Source organism: Pteronotus mesoamericanus, unplaced genomic scaffold (genome assembly GCF_021234165.1).
Source record: "Pteronotus mesoamericanus isolate MK-2021 breed Mesoamerican mustached bat unplaced genomic scaffold, CSHL_Meso_final contig_163, whole genome shotgun sequence".
NCBI classification, from domain to species: Eukaryota; Metazoa; Chordata; class Mammalia; order Chiroptera; family Mormoopidae; genus Pteronotus; species Pteronotus mesoamericanus.
The window spans coordinates 3,518,525-3,540,168 of NW_026555064.1; the positions used below are offsets into that span (position 1 = coordinate 3,518,525).

At 34.4% G+C, this 21,644-nt stretch overlaps 1 protein-coding gene across 2 annotated transcripts in view; it reads left to right on the forward strand.

The window, feature by feature from the left end:
• LRBA (LPS responsive beige-like anchor protein) overlaps positions 1 to 21,644 on the forward strand; it is a 520,386-nt gene that overhangs the window by 134,713 nt on the left and 364,029 nt on the right. For both annotated transcript variants that reach the window (XM_054562615.1, XM_054562626.1), the window contains exons 32-34: positions 3,475 to 3,553; positions 5,184 to 5,317; positions 12,140 to 12,201. In XM_054562615.1, the coding sequence (XP_054418590.1) occupies positions 3,475 to 3,553; positions 5,184 to 5,317; positions 12,140 to 12,201 (275 nt within the window). The remainder of the gene's footprint in view (positions 1 to 3,474; positions 3,554 to 5,183; positions 5,318 to 12,139; positions 12,202 to 21,644) is intronic.

Here is a 21,644-nt window from a genome sequence, read left to right on the forward strand (position 1 = left end):
AAAAACTAGCTGTTCACACTCATTTTGTACTTTTCTTTCACAGACCTTGAAGTGGCCATTTCTCTCTCGGTGGAGAGGAGAAATCAAGGTCTGCGTATGAGCTGTTGGGCCTTGCTGCTCCCAGGCCCTCTCGGGACAGAGCTAGGGACTGCATATTGTATATGTAGGTTTATATGGAAATGAGGGTACTTAAATATACTTTTAAGTATACTTTTATGTATCCCTATATTTAGTGAAACCATGGAAACACACACAGGTGGTCTGAATTTCAAGCTGTTACTTCGAAGTTCTTTTTAGTTTTATTTAGTAGGTAAATGCCTTCCTCCCATTGTTTGGCTTCCTGTACCTGGCCTGGGTCAGCGTGGCGCCCACCCTGTGCACCTGCTCTCCTTTTGCGCTCCAGCTCAGCCGCCTTCAGTCTGCCTGTTTTAAAAGGTTTGGGAAAGAGGGTCCTTTTGCTCCTTAAAGCACAGAGGTATTTTTGTTGTGGTCATAGTAGGAACAAATCTTGATTATACTTGTAAGACACGAATACAATTCTCAGATAAGAGCTCTAAACTTTTAAACCCGATTGCATTTACTGCCCCGCTCAGAGTCCTTTAGTAGTGAAAGGTGTGACAGAGATAGTGTACTACGGCTTGACCTCCGAACCGAGCTACAGCGGGCCCTTAGCTCATAGGTGCTCACCTTCATCATGAGCAAATCATTATACTCAGTGTGTTGAGATTATACAACTATTTTTTCTTTAGTTTACGTAATCTTGAGGTTGTAGGTTGGCAAAATAAAGATTTGAAATAGTTACACAATTCTTCCTTATTTAGTTTTTTACCAAATCTCAGATTTGGTTGTGTTGTTTCCTTGATTTTATTCACTGTGTTTTCTCACAATTAGGTCTCGACATCTGGCTGACTACAGTTGTTAAGATGCCTTTGTCTGTAAAATGCATTGATTTGAGAGGTGAAGCCATGTGTACAACTTTGCACCTTATCATGATGAGATAGATTGTTATAGAAGAGAATTCTTATGTAGAGGTTGCTTTAATTTTTTTTTTTTTTTTAATGAGCCCATGATGGCTGTCTTTCTCTGAATTCATCTCAAGCCTCTGTCAGTGTCCTCCAACTAAATGCCACCAGGATAAAAAAAACAGTGGTTGAATAAATTAGTTCAGTGAGAAAGAATGCACACAATGGGGCAACTTGTGTTAGAAAAGATTTAAGGAGGTGAGTTTGCATTAGGTGATTTGGGGGAGGGATAGGGAAGTGGGGCTTGCTTCTGAATTGGATACTGTTAGGAAGCATGGGTAATTCATTGATTCGATATCCTAAATAAATACTATCTAGAAGCATGAAAGACTTAAGTAAAGCTAAAGCTATAATTTACAACGAAATGGTAGTCATTCATGTTAGGATTTGGGATGTTTGATCATCTGTGTTATTTAGCTGGAGTTCATGTTTTTGTCTTTTGGGACATGATTACAGAATGGTATTGTTTTATGTTGATTTGTCATGGTCATGGCATGGCTTTGTGTAATGTTGATGTGTTATGAAGTTGTTTATAGTTGATGAGAAAATACCAAGAGCTAGCTTGGGTTCTAAGCCAGCTCCTAACAATACCAGGATCGGTGGGTACACTTGGTGTTACCAGGCCAGCTCCCAGGTGTCACAGGCTGCTTTTGTACCTCCTTATCTGTTTCTGCTGGCTTCCTTTGTGCATCCTACGGGAACGTATCTTCTCCTCTCTTTGATCTCTCTTTTGTACACACCATGGTATCTCCTTTAAGTGCTTCCAGGATCCCGTGCCTGAAGTTTGGAAAACAGATCAAAGCATCAGACCTCTGATAGGGCATAGATTCCAGGACCCATTGAGCCTTCCCTCCTTGTTTATCAGCTTGGCATGTTCTCTGTTTCATTTGTTTCAACATGTCTGCTGTCTTTCTTGGTCTGTTCCTCTGTAGAATTGTGCTGGGATTTCGTCTGTGTTTACCCTAATAACTAGCTTGGCACCCTTTTAGGACATGGCTCTCAGAAATGGAAATTTTACTTCCTGTATGGCAGCTGCAGGCCGGGTGTGCACATCTGTACTTGTGTACTCCAGGTGGTTAGGGTGCCATCCCAGTTAGATTCCAGGGATTCTCTGGTCCCAGTATCATAGACGGGCATTTGATACGATATGTGTTCCTTCCTTTTGTCTTCTCCCTAATATTGGCCTAAGAAAAAAATGGCTGTTCTTGTTTTTTTCGGGTCCTACTTCTACCTTAAATTTAATAATGGTCTATACTGTATATTCTGATGCTTAAATAGGAACTTTATTTTTCCTCTACTTCTTGCCAGAACACTTCAAGCCTTAGTAAATTATCCTCCAAATTAAGTCTTCAGACTTGCTCTTTCAAGACTTGGTCATTATGTATGGTGTCTCTGGCAGAGGTAAAGAATGGATAGTTAACTTCCTGGTGATTATTGTTCTCTTGCCAAGTAAAAATTTTATAAGCACAGTTATTTGTTTAAACCATAAAGACAATGACTCTTACATAGGACAAAATAGTTTGAACAGTTTATACTATCAAAGGGTGAATGGGGTATTCAACAGTATAGATATATAAGAGTATTTAAGGGTATCCGATAGTATTCATTGGAGAGTAAAGTAAGGACAGCAGTTTGAACAAAATAGTAACATAAAATAATAGGGAACATAGAAGGTAGTGTATACCAGGTGGGAAGATTGACCTTCTGAGGTACAGGAGATGGAAATGATTAAGAAAATAATTTCTGCAATTAACATACATTGAGGACCTTCTATTGTGTCAAGTTCTCTAGGCTCTAGAGTTAGATGAAAAGATGAGGTCTCTGCTTTCAAAAAAAATGAGATAGAAGGACATTTAAAGATTCAGTTGACATACAATGTGACAAATGCAGCAAACAGGGTACATACTAATTACAGCAGGGACAAAAATAAGGGAATATAAATTCTGTTTGAATCATTTAGGAAAGTTTCTCAGGTGTTCACGGACTGTGTTTGCTGAACTAGACTCAGACGCAGGCAGGGTATGGTAAAAGTTATTTGGTGACTGAATAAGGACAATTGTCATGGTAATAGAGGAAATCCCTATTTAAGGCTAAATTTGGAATTACTTCTGTTTTTTGTTTCAATTAAAAGTTTCTACTTGTAAATCTCTGTTGCCACTTGGTATTGAATAGAAAGAATTGTGACCCCAACTTAGTCATAATTTACTTTACTGTTAATACGATGGATGGATGAAGGATTGGTTGGAATGATAGTTGAACTTATACCTGAGGTTTTATGTTGAATGATTCAAGAAAAACCTTGTTAATTGGGAGATTTTAATGTTATCCAAATTATAATGGGCATTTAAAAACGCATTATGATACATTTTTTGTTGAGTTGGGCTCAAACAAAAAATGTATACCTTTTATCTAAAAACAGAAAGTCCCTAAAAATGGTTATTTTCTTTTATAGGTGGTAGATCCTCTAATGCAAAATTGCCCTCAGTTCCAGCAGTTGGTTCAGTTCCACAAGACCAAGTGTCAAAAATGAGGTACTTAAGCTACCGATGTGGATGTTTGTGATTTAGACCTTTTGATCATTCTTTGTCTAGATAGTTATTTTAAAAAAATTCTTTGTTTCTATGTTTAAAAACTTCCCTGACATTTAGAAACTTGGGAATATTTTAGGATTCCTATTTTAAAGATTATGAAATGTAAAACTTTTATGAGAAGTGGCTCTTTGTAATTAATAAATGCTACATGCATAGAAACTATTTAATCACATAGATACATAACAGCTTATGGCTTATTTTTCACACAATTGGAGATTGAAAGTTTAAAATTTGTTGTTCCTCTGCTATAAATAAATTTCTGGGAAAAAAGTAATAGCCAGTCAGCCAAAGCCACAGTGATACTGAATTGTAGGTTGATTTTTTAAAAAAGATTTTATTTATTTTCAGAGGGAGCGGGAGGGAGGGAGAAAGAGAAGGAAAGAAACGTCAATGTGTGGTTGCCTCTCACGTGCCCCCTACTGGGGTCCTGGCCCGCCACCCAGGCATGTGCCCTGACTGGGAATTGAACCAGTGACCTTTTGGTTCACAGGCTGGCACTCAGTCCACCGAGCCACACCAGCCAGGGTGATCTTTTTTTAACTGTCACATTTTCCACCAGTAAAGCCCTTGTGGCCAAGTCCTTGATCCTCCCTATCACAGCTGGACCGTCATAGAGCCCCACAAATACAGACACTTAGGGGTTGCAAGTGTAGGCTTGGAGTTGTGCTGTCTTTCATCCAGGGGTCAGAGGCTCTCTAAGTACAGAGGACTGTACTAAGGGTCGTACTTGGGAAGAGATGGTTATTGGCAGCAGAAATTTCCAGCACCTCACCAGTTGATAGTTTCAATAGCAACTATAGTTGGTATAGTATGAATATGAAGTAGTTTTTATATGAATAGTAAATAAGTAGTGGCTGTTTGTGCATATGTTTGGTTTATAAGTTAGAAACTAAAGCTGGATACTTCTGAATTTCTGGAAATGCAGGGGGCTTTTAAAAATCATTAAATATATTTGTGTGTGTATATATTTATGTGCATATGCATATATATATACACACACATATAGTCAAAAAGACAAATATTAATGTATAAATTGAAATCATTATAAATGTCAGAAAGTATACTGTTTTCAAATGGAAAGTTGTTCAGATTGCATTAGAAACAAATTGTTACAGAGATAGGCATCAGTGAAAAAGAACATAAACTGATTCTCTGTAAACATTTATTGAGTCTCTACTATATGCTGCAGTTGAGAACTTAGAAATGAAGACATAGTTCTTGAACTGAAAGTGTTGATGGTTTGGTGGTTAATAGACAAATCTGATAAGGACTTTCCAGTTTGTTTAGATTATAGGGACTAAAATCAAGTGCTCTGACCATGCTAGTTACAAGACTTCCAATTAGAGCTGGTTGTTAACCAGGTTATTTGTCAGGGCTGGGGGTCTCTATATAAAGCAGAATAAGACAAAGGTAGTCCAGGCAGAAGGAGGGCTGCAAATAGCAAAAATGAGTCTTTAAGTAGTTCTTAATTTTTCATGTAATTTTACATTCCTGTGAAAACTCATTTTAAAAACTAGAGAAGTGATAAATTCTAACGAATGAATCAGTTAATTTAACATCTTTACATTAGTATTACAGAGAGGCTTGAACATGCTTTGGAAAAGGCAGCTCCTCTTCTGCGAGAGATTTTTGTGGATTTTGCACCTTTTCTTTCTCGGACACTTCTGGGTAGCCATGGACAAGAACTGCTTATAGAGGGAACAAGTAAGTAGTTTTTCTTTGTTTCATTTTATATACTATATAAAAATTTCAAGGTTAAAAACTTCATGGTTAATAAGAGATGCATGGGTTGTCATTGTTTAAATGTTTTCAGTTTTTAATAACAGCTGTCGTAGAATCTAGAGATAGCAGTAGTATCGTACTCTACCCTGCTTACATTATACATAGACTACTGGGTCTTTTCTATGTGGCATACTTTGAAATTGTGTCAACCTAGACAACATGCAGAAATAGGTTGCTGAGTGGATTCAAAACCATGTTATTTGTGGAATGGATAAGAGTATTTGGTCATTTAAAATTTTTATTTTACATAGGCCACTTGCCATGCATTGTATGGCTTCAAATATTAAGGAGGGTAACTCTACCAAGTGAAAGTAGACTTATGCTGATTTCCTCAGAGAGCAGATACCAGTTCAGTGGAGAACAACTATTTCTGTTTAAGAGCTTAACATAACTGACTTCAAAATACCAGTCTTCATTCTATAACTATATTTTTTAAAAGGAGAATATAGAGGACTTTCGTCAGTGGTAATGTAGAATTGATTTTTGCATTCAAAAGTGTTTGGACTAGATGTTTGCTAAATATGGCTTATCTGTGCCCATGGTTAATGGTTTAGGATTAGACACTTAGATTCTCTGGAAGCTGAAAAATCATGGGAAAGCAGAATTATCTGAATGCTGCTCTCTTTAAATAACAGCTTACAGCTTTAGTTACCCTAAATTTTTGCTGGGTAAAGTTACTAGGTGATCTCCTAAGGGATTTCTTAGAGTCTGTGAAGAGGTCCCCCCGCCCCTGCCTTTTTTTTTTAATTTTTTTATTTTTTGGTGTAGAAATAAGGATATAATGGAAGTTCAGGCATAAGTAAGTTAACAGTTTATCTGTATCTGAGTGTTGACTATGGGATATCAGTACTTTGACTCCTAGAATATTCATTTATAAGTAATAGACTTTAACTAAAATAGGTATTTCATTATCATCTCTGCTGCAGATATATATAGACTCGGTGTTGAGTGATTTCATTTCTATGTAGTCAAATAGTAGCATTGAATTTTTTTGAAAAAGAAAATTCAGGATTTAGAAATACTTAATTAAGTTTGAGGTGAAAATTTTATCTGCTGCAAGATATAATTTATTTAACCATGAACTATTTGATCTAATGAAATAATAAAACTTGAAAGGAATTGAATGAAAAATAGAAGGAATTTTCCCTAATTTATATTTTGCTTACCAAAAAATTGTTTTTTAAAGTGATATGACAATTTATGATCCATATTTTGTTTTATTACTGTAAAATTGAATGCATTAATTATAACCTCTTATTGTAACAAGGCATTGTTAATTTTTATTATTTATTTATTTAGAGTGGGAGGGAAAGAGAAAAAGAGGGAGAGAAACATCGATGTGTGGGAGAAACACTGATTTGTTGCCTCTTGAATGTCTCCAACTGGGGACCTGGCCAACAACCCAGGCATGTGTCCTGACTGAGAATCGAACCAACGACCATTTAGTTCACAGGCCGCACTCAGTCCACTGAGCCACACCAGCCAGGGCAAGACATTGTTGCTTTTTAGTTGGTTTTTGCATTTTATAATAAATCCAACAAAATAGGATCATCTTAGACACTCAGAAGTAGTAAACTTGCCAATTCACAATTCCCGAACAAAACGTTGAGTCAGTTTTTTACTGGTAAATTCTGATAAAATGATAAGAAAGATGATGCACCATTGCTCAACTGTAAGCTTTAGCAGTGCCTAACTTACTGGACTGTGTTCTTAAAAACAGCAAACAAATGTAAGGATTTTTATGTACCTTATGTACGTACTTTAAGTTGGAATTCTTTTCAGGGGTGGTGGTTTTCTGCATTGGAAAACAGAAAAGGTGTGAGTAGAGGTGATTGCAGCGTGCATGGTACAGTAGGAAAAGAACTGGACTAAAAGGCAAGGGACCTTCTTTTTAATTCTGTCCTTGCCAGTGACACGCTCTGAGACCAGGCACTGGAAAAGTTATTACCTTTAAATTATTAAAATGATTTTTTAATTAAAAACTTTTAAATGAATATTTTAAATATTTATAAAGTAGAAAATGCAATATCAATGAATTTATTATTACGAGCTACCCAAATCATCTTTGTTTTGCCATCATTGTTATACAACCTCCCTTTATTTTGCTTTAGTATTTAAAACAATTCCAGATACTATGTTGATTCACCCCTAAATAATTCATAAATCCATATAAAAAAGACATTTTCTTATGTAACTGTAATTGCTGCTTTTATACCTAAATATATTAATAATAGTCCATGATGTCATCTAATACTCAGCTCATGTTCATCTTTATTTAAAAGATATATTTTTATAATTCTTTTTTTCTCATTGGCATCTAAACAAAATAAATTTATTACATTTGGTTATGCCTTTTTTGTCTTTATTAATGTCAAATAGTTTACCTCTATTTTCCCTTTGCTTTCATGCTATTGACCCATTGAAAAAATCTGGTTGGTTTTTCTGTACAACATTACATATTTTGGTACTCTGTGTTTGTTGCTTCTTGCTGATGCCATTTAATGGTTTCTATATCCCACGTATTTTCTGATGACGTGATATTAGATTTAAAAGTGTAATTAGATGTAATACTTCATATTATACCATGCCTAGAATCATGTTTTCTAATTGTCTAAATTTTAGTGATATTAACCCTCATTTTCAAGTACCTTTTGTAATGATTTAATTTAATTTTTTTAAAGAGGTCTTCAAAATCAGGAAAAAGTTACTTTAAAAAAAGTGTGTGTTATTTTACAATTATATGTGAATTCATTAGACACTTTTTATAGATCCAAGATTCATTATGGGGTATTTGTGATCTTAATTTTGCTCTATTTTAAAACATTTTTCTATTTCATTGTTACTCATTAATTATTCCCAGCTATACGAAAGACTAAAATAATAAGAAAACAAGAATACTGGAATTGTCCCTAGAATCATGGTGTGATAGGAAAACAAATTGTTACCCTTGGATCATCCTAAGTTTTTTTATGGCATTGCATCATGTGTTAAGAAGATACAAATTTATTTTTTCAATGGGGGCAAAAACTGGTGTTGGGGAGGGCACAAATATCTTAGATGTACAGTGGTCAGTGACCTTTCAGTGGGCTGTCATGAATCTGTACAGTGTATCTTTAGTATTAAAATTTCATGGGGGCACAATTAAGAAAAAACGTTCTGAAATGGTTCCTTAGTGGAGAGCGATGATGAAAAACGGTTGAGAAATATTGGTATAAAAGAAGTCGGTGGATACCATCTTTGTGGTCTTATTTTTAGCTGAAATAGAATATAGTTAAGAATTCAGAATTTTTCATTTTCTGCTCATAATGGTCAGGTGAATAAAATTGACAGAAGGAAACATTTTACAATTATTAGACCATCTGGGGGTGAATTTAAATAGACACAGAGCAGCACTCATAAATTTTACCAAACTCAAGAATTTATTAGTAGACAAAAAGGAATTTGGTTTTCTCAGCAGGCCATTCAACAGGAAGGAGTTCCTTCTATAAAATGTGTATGACATTTTATGATAGAAACCTGAAACATTTCATTTTACTAAAAAGACATGCGACAGCATTCTTCCATTGTGACCATTTTGCACCACAATTTACTCGGTACATTTTCTAAGAGAATAAAAGCTGAAGGCAAGTAGGTGCATACACAAAGATGCCTAGAAGGAAAAGTTCATGCAGATATGAAAAAAAATTCAGTGGATTGATCATTCCAAATGGTGTTTATAAATCTAAAGATAGTATGTTTTAGTTTTAAAGCAAAGAAGATGGCTGGCCTCTTTTCAACAAAATTTTGAATGATCCAACTTTTCCACAGTAATGCATGTAACGATGTAAATTCAAGCAGAAGGACCAGAATTAACGATAAGTTAGAACCTATTAGAAGTTTATTTGGAATGTAGAATTCGTAATTACAGATGGATAGTATGCTTACAGATTTGGAGGAATGATAGTTCATATCTAGAGGACATTGCTCATTCAGGATATATAAAAATACCTTCAAAATCAGGAAAATATGGAATAAGACTTTGAATTTATTGTGCCTAAATTCTTACTAAAATGCCTAATAATGTTTATCACCATCCCTTTCTTTCTGTAAGTTATTTAAGTTTCCTTAAAAATATATATTTTTTAAAAGTTTGTTTTATTCCAGGTGATAAATGGTCATGACTGTTTTTGATGGTATACTTGAGGGATTAGGTAGATCAGTGGGTTCAGATGCTGCTAGTTTCCTATCTAGTAAGTCATTTAATATTTCTGAGTTTAGTGCTAAGGAAGAACAATGGCCATACAGGTAGGATAAGTAATCTCTGGTAAAGGAATTATAGTGGTCTCTGATTGTGAAGCCCCAGAAGATTGTAAAACTCTTGACTTAGCAACTTGGGTTTGTCTTTTTTGAAGAGACTAAAATTGCATATTTTTGAAAAATCAACCAAAAATGAAACCAACCAAACTGAACCCAACTATTCTGGGAGCCTTTCAGGGAGGTCAGATTTTGGGCCTATTCACATGTCTGAACTACAGTAACCTGTTCCCTTTCTACTAATGGGGGCAATATTGTGTGTTTAAAATGAAAATCGATACTTCTGCAGCAACTTTCAATTTGACTGCAAATGTTGTTATACAGCCTTCCTTTGGATAATTCTTAGAGTCTGAATGTAGATTTGAAGACAGATTTCCTGGTTCATAATTCATTTATTGCATTCCCATACATGCGACCACTGTCACCCAAAGGCAAAAACTTTGGTCAGAAATAGAGATGTGATTAAGTTGTGCCATCTCATACAAAGTGCTCTATTGGGATTTTCTCCTGTTCATACACTCGCGAGCCTATATTTATGTTCGTAGTGACAGTGCCTGTTAGGCAAGGAACGTAGTATTAGAGGTCTAATATAGGGTGTCATTTGCCTTCTGAAGCTCTTGTTTGGAAGTTAACATACTATGTCCATCCTGGCCCCACTCCCATCCATTACACATATACAAAACCCAACCCCAGGAAACCCACGGATTGTTCTAATCAAGTTATGAAATGTTATTTGACATTTTACTAGCAACTCGCTGAGCAGTGCATACACTCGTTCCTGAATCTCTATATGCAACTACGTAGCGTCAACCTTCTCTTGGTTTGCTAACCTTTATTATTGAGAAATAATACTGAAGTTTATAATTATTTAAGTATATAAATATTGAACTAGTCTATGATATTTTGTAAATGGGACAAAAGGTCACCTATAAACCTTTCTAACTTTGGATGGCCCAAGACTGTTTTTATCATAATTGTTTATTCTCTGAGTGGATACAAAAGGCTGAACCAGATCAGGGCCCAAATGCTTTGCCATAAAAGGAAAGTTGGTAGGAATTCTGGTAACAGTAGAATAGACCTAGCTGTAGAAAGATCTGAATTTACTTGCTGGAAGTGGTGGCTTTTGAAGTGGAAGTGTATGGAACTTCCTGTACTTGGGTTGTATTTTATGAGAAGTGACGAGGTTTCAGACCAGCAGGCAGCTGCACCAGCAATGCAAGGTAGAGCATTGCTGTGCCCTTTCTTACAGCCTTGGCATTGGTCCAAGGAATATGCTCATCTTAGCTCTACGGAAACCACAGCTTGCTTAGTGGCCTGCTTGCTTAGTGAAAACTATGAGACATTGAGAAAAATGGTTCTGACTTTTCTAAAAGGCAAAGGAGTGTGAACAACCTGTTTAGCTTGAATGCTATTTGTAAGGCTAAAGAACGCCAACATGTGCCATCAGTAGGCATGAGGCATCCCGCCTGAAAGAGGGAAGGAAGAACTACAGCAAGAAGGTTAAACAAAGGGAGTGAGGTGGGGTAGGATGCCTGTAGGAGCTTAAACATGAGAAAGAAAGAAGGTAGTTGGGTAAAGTGTACCAAGGCCACCAGGGATTATTCTGGCTGTTACACACTGTAACCTAAACTTCAGTTTGCCTATAAAAATAGAGAATAAAAATTATAATTTTTCTGATTATTAGTAATATGATGTAGTAATTTAGTTTTTTTAATTGTTGGCATTGCTTTTTTAAGATGCTGGTTATAAAATATTCTTTGAATGATTTACTTTAGATTTTATTGGTAATAAAACTAAAGAATTCTTTAGATAATTGTATAGCAATTCTTAGTTGAGATATTTTGGTGAACCCGAATGAAACATAAAAGAGAAAATGTAAATGAATTTATTTATAAGAAATCAAGAATATATAACAGACAACGGCTTGCACTTCTGTTAAGGTTTAGTGTGAGGTCACAGGTCAAGGTACTAATAAGAGTGTTTGGGATGTCTGCTGCCATGAAACAAAATGGAAACTTGATTGATAGCTAGAGGGTTGAAGGGAGAGAGTGTGGTGGAGAAAGCAAAGGTCAGGGAGCCGTTTCCCTTCTCTGCATGTAGAACAATCAACTCTCTCCAAACAAAATGTAGATGATATTGATCAATATGGCATATGTTGTGCACATTTCTATGAGTATCGTGAAATATTATATATGAAGTTGTAATAAATGTTTCAGTAGTTTGGAAGCCAAAATGAAATAGTTTATTAAAAATTGTGGTAGGTTTGATGCCAAGTTTAAAGTAATTACAAAGTACCTTATTTACTCATATGATCAAATGTGTATGTTTTTGGTTCTTAGCCAGATATGTTAAATTTTATTTTAAACACAATTTGGGTGAAGTTATATAAAAAATAAATCCATCATTTGTTTTTTACTTTGTAATTTTATTTTTAAATTCTCTTCAAAATAGGTCTGGTTTGCATGAAGTCTAGTAGTTCAGTTGTGGAGTTGGTTATGCTACTATGTTCACAGGTGAGTGACAAAAATAATGTTGAATTCAAGAATAACATGAATTACTTTGCAAGGAAGTTTTAATTGTTTTATGAGAAATTTTTGCTATAATAGTTTTGAGTTTGCAGTTTAAAAATAATGTTATTTGTTATTGCAAAAGGGTTACTCTTAGTCTTTGATAACTAGCTGATAATTTTGAAGTCAGAGGTGAGATTACTTGGATAGGTGAAATAGAAACAGCTTTTTAGGGTCACATTAAAAATGTTCAGATTAAATTATCTTGAAATGGCTGATTTTTTTTGCTGCGTGTATTGAAGTTATAGAAACAGACTGACTTGTGTACCTTGTGGAGTGCCACTTTTGACTCCCCTGGGAATAATGGGTTTACTTCCCTTTTGTGCAGAGGTTATAAAAGGAGTGATAAATAATTTTGAATTCTTGTCATTGCTAATTATTTTTGACATGCAGAGTAGATTTGGGAAAACATCAACAAACTATGGCAGCCATCATAAGATGTAGTAAATAAATTCCTAAAAGCAAAATTACTTTCAGTGTTCAGAAACCTTATACCTCCTGTGGTAAACTTAAATGATTTTTTTTTAAACTTACATAAAAACAATGTATCCTGAGATGTTTTCTTTTCTGTTTTGCAATTAAATAGATGAATGTTTTTATTGAGAGTTTTCTTTGTAGTCTTTTAAAAATGATATCTTGCTGGTAGTAAATTCCCCTACTTAAAACTTTAAAATAGCCTTTTTTAATAGGAAGGGTATTGGTCTAGAGGTCAAGGGTTCTGACCCATTTCAAAACCTTTGACCTTCATTTACAACTCCCATGGTTTACTTGCCTGACGAATAAGGATAATGCAAAATTAATGTTTCTTTGCATCGATTTATTCATTTTAGTGCCTATATTGCCAAATTTATTTAGACTGTGCTGATGGACATTTCATGAATACAAATTAAAGAATCATAGAAGGTGTGAAAAATCAATACTATGCATTGTCAGTAAAATGCAGTAAGAACAATTACTTCTAGAGATTACACCTAATGGATTTTTATAATGAACTTGTGAGAAGTAGTTTTGTTTCTAGTGGGCTTATTATTCTTAGATTTAGTGAGATTCATGTTTTTATAATTTAATCTTTTAAACTCCATTTCTTTAGAAGCTAACTGAATAAAATTTCTTATTAAGTAATTTGAATTGAAACAATTGCATGATTATTTCTTGGAGGGAAATTACTATATGCCATTGTTATACTGACATGAAATTACTTTTAAGAAGAATGCACTTAGAGGTTTGGATGTTTCTTCACAGGACAATGAATTTTGATCATAAGTTTCACTTTTTAGTGTAGAAGAATTGAGTGTGCTCTTGACACAGGAAAGCTGTTTCCGATATAGTACATTATATACTTGAATGCAGTAGCTGAAAAGATAAAGAATGGCATGCTTTAATATATCTATTTGTCATGTATATCACAGTGCTGTTTAATATTAATCCAGTCAGATGCAGTACGAAGCTCACCTAGTAGAGTAAGTTGCAAAAGTCAGTTTCAAGGTTTTTGTTTGAGTAAAATACATTATTGGCTATTTGAAGTCCTTCACATTTTTTATGAGTTCTTCAAAAGTTCCATGGCATCTCTCTAAGATGTAGCACAGTGTGAAAAACGATGTGAAAAATGAAGCCAGAATTAGCTCCAGATGTATACAGATTGTTCCAGGGTGATAATTACATTTTTCACTTTGAATTTTCCTAATTCAAAGAGGTCAGATTGGCAATCGCAAAAGTGATTTATTTTGTTAAGAAGTGAACTATCTTTTTCCACATGAAAGCTTAAGAGATATGAAATTGAATTTGAAGTCGACATTTTGCAGATACTGGGTGGGGATGCCTTGAGTTTGATTGATAATTTTTCTTAGTCTGAGATAGGGTGGGAAGTGAAAAGCTAGCATCTTGCTAAAATTTTAATTAATTTTTTAAGAGGAGATGGAGAGGATTGAGTGCCAAAGATCGAAAGATCAGGTCAAAACCTCTTTTTTAATCACATAAATAATGGGATATGCTTATGAACTTAACATCTGCAAATTTGATTTAAAACTTTACAAATTAGTTGGTGTTAATTTCATGACAATCAGCCATCTTTTGATTATTTTTCCTGAATTCATTCAGAACTAATTTTTTGCATTCTTTTTAACAAGGTGCTAAAAATTATCCACATTTTATTACAAAGGAGAGTATAGAGTCTAAATTTAAGAAATGAGGAAATGATCACATTTGCTTTGCTGTCATTAAGACCAAACAGGTCACTATATATTTTCTTAAAGCTTCAACTAGGATTATATTTTTCAGTATCCACTCATTCATTAATATGTTGATTGGAAACCATCTCACATTCTATCCCATTTAAGTTTTAACATTATTAAGGCAAAATGTTATTATTTAGATTTGAAAAGCTTTCTTAAAATACTTCTGAGTAAAGATAAACACACACACAGGTTTATTAAATTTGGTTTATTCATGTATCGAAGTCCATATAAAATAATTCAAGAAGTACTTAAGCTCCAGCACATGATTTATATCTTCTTTAAAATAAGACAGTATACATTCTTTAGGAAACTGTATACTCTCTAATGCACAGAAAAAAATTGAACAACTTCTCAGCTATATTTCAGATTCAGTTTTTCACAAGCATGTAACTTACTTATGCCTGATATTTCTTGTGTACATGTAGAAACTTCATAGAAATCTATATGCATTTAAAGAAAATGTTAAATAGTTGAAGTAATATTACTCTAGTGTTGTGTAAAGTGTTTGTATCTTGCTCATTTGACATTAATATCATCTTTGAAAGAATTGACATTGCATTCAAGGCCACTTTATAAAAGCGTTGCGTTGCTCATCCTAATTCAGTCTGACATACATTCCAATAACACTACCTCCCTTCTTGGGTTTAAAGCTAAATTTATGACTGTGCATTGTGAAGTGCATCATTTAAAAATGGTTTCAACCCAAAACATCTAATAAATAAATAATGTGTATGGCTACTCAGTAGTAGACTTTCTAGACTAGAAATCATTCCATCGGATACTCAACAGTCCACTATCGGAGAGGGCTGTCAGATAAATCTTATGGTAGCTGCATTCATGTCCTGTAAATCACATATTATTGTCTGAGCCTTCTGCCAGGTCATCTATTCTTTTCCCATTTATCAGAAATGCGTAGAGTATATAGAAAAACTAGAAGTACCATGTAGTCTGGGCTGGCATCCTGTCTGAGTAATTAATCAGCAACAAAAGTTAATTTAAAATACCGTGTTAGTCTGATTTTTCTTTAAAATTTTTTTTCATCAAAACATGTAGATTGTTGTTATTTGGGGAATATTTCCTTTACACCAAGGTAATGATGTAAGGTTTGGTCATTTGTGATTCAAGGGTTTCCTTCTATACCTCTGAATTATGAATTTAAAAATGATAATATTCATAATAAGAACCAGATAGTGCCATTCTTATGGTCCCTTTGTTTCAGTGTTTGAATTTTTTGGAAATTTTTCTTTTTGAATCTTGATAGAAAATATTTCTCTCTCCACTCCCCTATAATTTCTCTAATTCTGGTTTCCTTCTTTTTGAATTTATCCCTTCTAACTATGTGACATTACCATTATTGCTCTCGACTTTTTATTTCATGACCTTTTCCTTTTATAGTTGTGGTGAGTATTTTGAGAAAAGTAAATAATTTAACCAACCAAGGTGGGGTGGGAAGCAAACAAGCTCTGTACTGTGGCACCAAGGTATCCTACCTTATTAGGTACCTTTACCATGTGGGCCCCGTTTCTTGCCACGTTGTTTTTATATTTGTTCTCAAACTATGCTGAACTGTTTAAAGTTACCCAGATCTGCCATCATGTTTTTATGTCTTGGTATATGCTTTTTCTTTCCCTAACATCTCCCTCCTTCAAATTTGGTGATGCTAATTGTTGGCTGCTTCTCATCATTGAGAACTCAGCTTAATTATTCTCTTCTCAGATTATCATGTTTATAGTTGATGCCTTTTTGCTTGTCTTCACTTTAGTGCTCACCATAGAATATACCACAGACTTGAAGTATACATGGGCTAGTTGATTATTTTTTTGGTTGTCAGTACCCTTCTTGGTACTCTAGGACTCTGAAGATAATAGCTATTTCTGTTCACCCTGTTGAAGGACACCTAGTACCCAGCGGTGGCCCCTGCACACAATGGCTGCCCAAGGACTGTGGAATAACAAGTCACTCCCCAGGTCAATTGCACTCTCTTCTGGAAGGTTTTTGACCCCTCTCCTTCCCATGGCTCTAAGCCTAAGTGAGGTGTTCATCCAAAGGATTCACGGACCCATATTAGCGTAACTTCATTTATTAAATTGCCTGTGATTTTTATTTTTCTCCCATTAGACTGGAAGTTTCTTGAAGAACTGTGTTTTGTTTTCTATTGTATCTCCAACATCCAGCATAATTACTGTTAAAATATTTATATAATTGTATAAATATTATTTTAAATTAAATTTATTGGGGAACACGGTTTAATAAGATCATAGAGGTTTCAGGTGCACATTACTATGATACATGACTTGTGTATCGCACTGTGTGCCCACCCCCCAAAGTCAGATCATTTTCTGTCACCATATGTTTGGCCCCCTTTACCCTTTAGCCTCACCCCCTTTTCTCTGGTAACCACCGTACTGTGTTCTGAGTCTGTGAGTTTCAGTTTTATATTCCATGTATGAGTGAAATCATATTGTTCTTAGCCTTTTCCGATGACTTTTTTTCATAGTATAATATTTTCAAGGCCCATCCATTTTGTCGCAAATGATAGTATTTTGTCTTTTCTTATGAACGTATGGTATTCCGTAGTATATATGTGCCCCACATTCTTTAACCAATCCTCATCAAAGGACACTTTGGTTGCCTTCATGCCTTGGTCACCGCAAATAATGCTACAATAAACATAGCAGTGCATATATTTTTGTGAATAAATGTTCTTGAGTTTCTCAGATACCCAGAAGAGGGATTGCTGAGTCATGTGTTAACTCTGTTCTTAAGCATTTGTTGGCAGCGGCAGACTGCTTTCCACAGCGGCTGTACCAGCTTACGTTCCCACCAGCGGTGAATGAGGGTTCCTTTTTTTCCACAATCTCTTCAACTCTTGTTATTACTTGTCTTGTTGATAATAGTCATTTTAAAAGGTGTAAAGTGGTACCTCATTTTAGTTTTGATTTGCATTTTCCCAGTAGCTAGTGAAGTTGAGCATCTTTCATATATATGTTGGCCATTTGTGTGTCATCTTGGGAGAATTGTCTCTTCCGGTCCTTTGCCCGTTTTTAATTGGATTGTTTCTTAGTTTGGTGTTGAGTTGTGTGAGTTCTTCATATATTTTGGATATTAACCCCTCGTCAGAGCTGTTGTTTGCAAATATCATCTCCCATTCTGTTGGTTGCCTTTTTGTTTTGTTGTAGTTTTCTCATGTTCTACAGACGCTTTTTAGATTGATAGCGATAGTCCCATTTACATATTTTTTCCTTTACTTCCCTTGCCTTTGGGGTCAATTTTTTTTAAAAAGATTTTTAAAAATGTATTTTTAGAGAGAGGGGAAGGGGGAGAGAGAGAGAGAGAGAGGGAGAGAAATATCAACATGTAAAAGAAACATCGATTGGTTGCCTCTTGCATGTACCCTATCTGCGGACTGGCCTACAACCCAGGCCTGTGCCCTGACTGGGATTGAACCAGTGACCATTTGCTTTGCTGGACGATGCCCACCCAACTGAGCCACACGGGTCGGGGGTGGGGGGCTCAAATTCATAAAATGTTCTCTACAACCAAAGTTCATAAGACTAGTACCTATGTTTTTTCCTATTTACTTTATTGTTTTAGATCTTATATTTAGGTCATTGATCCATTTTGAATTAATCTTTGTGGATGGGGACAAACTTTTATTTTTTTGCATATGGCTTTTTAATTTTCCAACCACCATTTACTGAAGAGGCTTTCTTTTCTCCATTGTGTGTTTTTGGCTTCTTTGTCAAAAATTATTTTCGTATATACATGTGGTTTTATTTCTGGGCTCCCAATTCTGTTCCATTGGTCTTTGTGCCTGTTGTCCTGCCAATATGCTGTTTTGTCATAGCTCTGCATTGTACTGTGAAATCAGGAAGTGTGACACATCCAGCTTTGTTTCTTTCTCCCTCTTCAGGATTGCTTTGGCTAGTCAGGGTCCTCTGTGGTTTTATACAAAGCTGATGATTTTTGTTCTATTTTTTAAGAGATGATATTAGGACTTTGATGATGAGTGCACTAAATCTGTACATTTCTTTGGGTAATATGGCCATTTTAAGTGTATTGATTCTTCCAATCCATAACATGGAGTATCTTTCCATTTCATTGTATCTTCTTCAGTCTGTTTTAATCATGCTTTGTAGTTTTCAGTAATAAGATCTTTCACATCCTTTGTTATGTTTATTCCTAGGTACTTCATTTTATTTTTTTATTGCAATTACAAAAGGAGTTTTTTTTTTCTTTTCTTTTTTGAAATTTCATTGTTAGTATTTAGAAATGCAGTGAATTTTTGTACATTGATTTTGTTTCCTGCAACTTTTTTCGTTTATTGTTTCTGATAGGTTTTTGGTGGAGTCTTTAGGGTTTTCTTATATAGAGTCATGTCCTCTGCAAAAGTGACATATTTACTTTTTCCTCCCAATTTGAATGCCTTTTATTTTTTCTCTTGCCTCATTGCTCTGATTAGGACTTCCAGCACTATGTTGAATAAGTGGTTAGAATGGACAACTTTTTCTTGTTCCTGATTTTAGAGGAAAAACTTTTAGTTTTTCACCATTGAGCATGATATTAGTTGGGAGTTTGTCATATATGGCCTTTATTATATTGAGATATTTTCCTTTTATACCCACTTTATTGAGTGTTTTAATCATAGTGGATATTATATTGTATCAGATGCTTTTCTACATCTGTTGATACGATCATGTCATTTTTATCCTTTGTTTTGTTAATGTGGTATGTTATATTAATCAATTTCCATATTTTGAACCATCCTTGTTCCCCTGGAATGAACCCTACTTGATCACGATGAGTTATTTTTTAATGTAGTGTTGTATTGGATTGGCTAATATTTTGTATAGAATTTTTGCATTTGTTTATCAGTGATGTTGTTTTGTAGTTTTCTTTATTTGTGTTATCCTTGCCAGATTTTGTTATCAGGGTAATGTCCTCATAAAATATGTTAGGGTCCTGGCTGGTGCCGGCCTATGAACTGAAAGGTCACTGGTTCTATTCCAGGTCAGGGCACATGCCTGGTTTGTGGGCCAGGGCCCCAGTTGGGGGTATGTGAGAGGCAGTGGATTGATTTTTGTCTAACACATTGATGTCTCTCTCCTCCTCTTTCATCTCCCTTCCTCTCTCTCTAAAAATAAATAAATAAAATGTTTAAAAAATATGTTAGGAAGTATTGCCTCTTAAATTTTTTGGAAGAGTTTGAGAAGGATAGGTATCAAATCTTCTTTGAATGTTTGGTAGAATTTACTCTTGAAGCCATCTAGTCCTGGACTTTATTTTTTGGGAGGTTCTTAATGGTTGTTTCAATTTTCTCACTGTTGATTGGTATATTTAGATTTTCTAGTTCTTTCCAATTCAGTGTAGGAAGGTTATATCTTTCTAGGAACTTACCCATTTCTTCTAGGTTATTGAATTTGGTGCATGTAGTCTTTCATAGTATTCTAGTATGATCCTTGTATATCTGTGATGTCAGTGGTAACTTCTCTTTCATTTCTGACTTTGTTTATTTGAATCTTTTCTCTTTTTTCCTTAGTGAGTGTAGCCAGGGATTTGTTAATTTTATTAATCTTTTCAAAGAACCAGCTCTTTGTTGTATTAACTTTGTTCTGTAGCCTTTTTGTTCTCTATTTCATTTAATTCTGGTCTAATTTTTATGAGTTCCTCTTCTTCTGTTGTCTTTAGTTTGCTCTTGTTCTTTTTCTAGTTCTTTAAGATGTAATGTTAGATTGTTTATATAATTGTATAAATATTAAATGAATGGTAACATTGGTCATAAATCACCATATTTTGGGCTTTTGCTTTTGGTCTTTCTCATTATGAAATACCAACATACTTTGGTGTATCATTAAGTGTGCACTAAATGTTCATTTTTATTAAGTCATTTGTTTTGTCATTACTATATACTGTAGTCATTCATTTATTAATAAGGTCATATTTTTCAATTTTCCTCTGGCTTAATAAGATATACCTATTTTTAAAAAACAACTTCGGTACAGCATAATTTATATACTGTATATGCACACATTTTAAATGCATAGTTTGATGAATTTCCACATATACACTACCATGTAATAACCATTTTAATCCAGGAAGTTTCCTGTGCTTCTTTGCAATCAACCTCTACCCCTCAAGTTTCCACTGATTTTATTCCTGCTGTTATGGGTGAGTTTTACCTACTGGAGAACTTAATATAAATGGAGAGATACTTCTTTTAATTGTGTCACTTAGATACTCAATATGCTGTATTTAGGGTACACTTCAACCTGTTTAAATAAAACTCACTATACAAAAATGCTGTGTTTTTTTAAAAGAAATAATTCAACAAATAAAACAAAGGATTCTTTTTTTCAGCCACAAACTAGGAATTTGAGTATAAGTTGCTTATTAGAAATATAAAAAAATGTTCTTAACCTCCTTAATGCATTTTTTTTTTTTAACCTATCAGGAAATCCTGTAGTATCAGTCTGTTAACACGGCAGTATGATGAGGCTATTAACTAAACTTTTAGAATTTTTTTGTTTTTTCTGTCAGGCTTAGTGCAAATGCTCTCTCTTCTACAGAGCTTTGTGAATTTATCTGCCCTGAGTTCTCCTCTTTATTTCTGCTTGTTTTATTTGTTCACATTTATTGTTTTATTTAGTAGGCATGTATTGGGTGTTTTTAAGATAACATCCTTTTAAGGGACAATAATCTAGTGAGAGAGAGAGATAATGCTAATACAACATAGAATTTTATCAGGACTTAAGGCAGGGAGTAGTTATACTGGAGTACAGAAAGCTCTGTGAGTTCCTATTTAATCTAATGCTTTTTTTTCTTTTTATGAATACATCATTTCAGACTCCTTTGACTTTCAGTCTTAATTTTTTCCAGGTTCCATCTATATGTTTTATAATTTCATCAGGATTTATAGATACTAAATTTCCTAAAGCATTTTCTCTACTCTTTCTAGTATCTTTAATTGTCCTTGGATGGATTTGTGGTGGCCATGTGCTTGTTTGATCAGTTCTCACTTTTCAGATTTTCCAGAACAGCAAATTCCAGTGTGTGTACTGTGTGATCATAATGGATATTGCATGGAAAAGAGCGTACAGTGGTATAAATAAGTTTAGAAAATGTTGCTTCAAATTCAATTAGGTTTCTTTTTTGTAA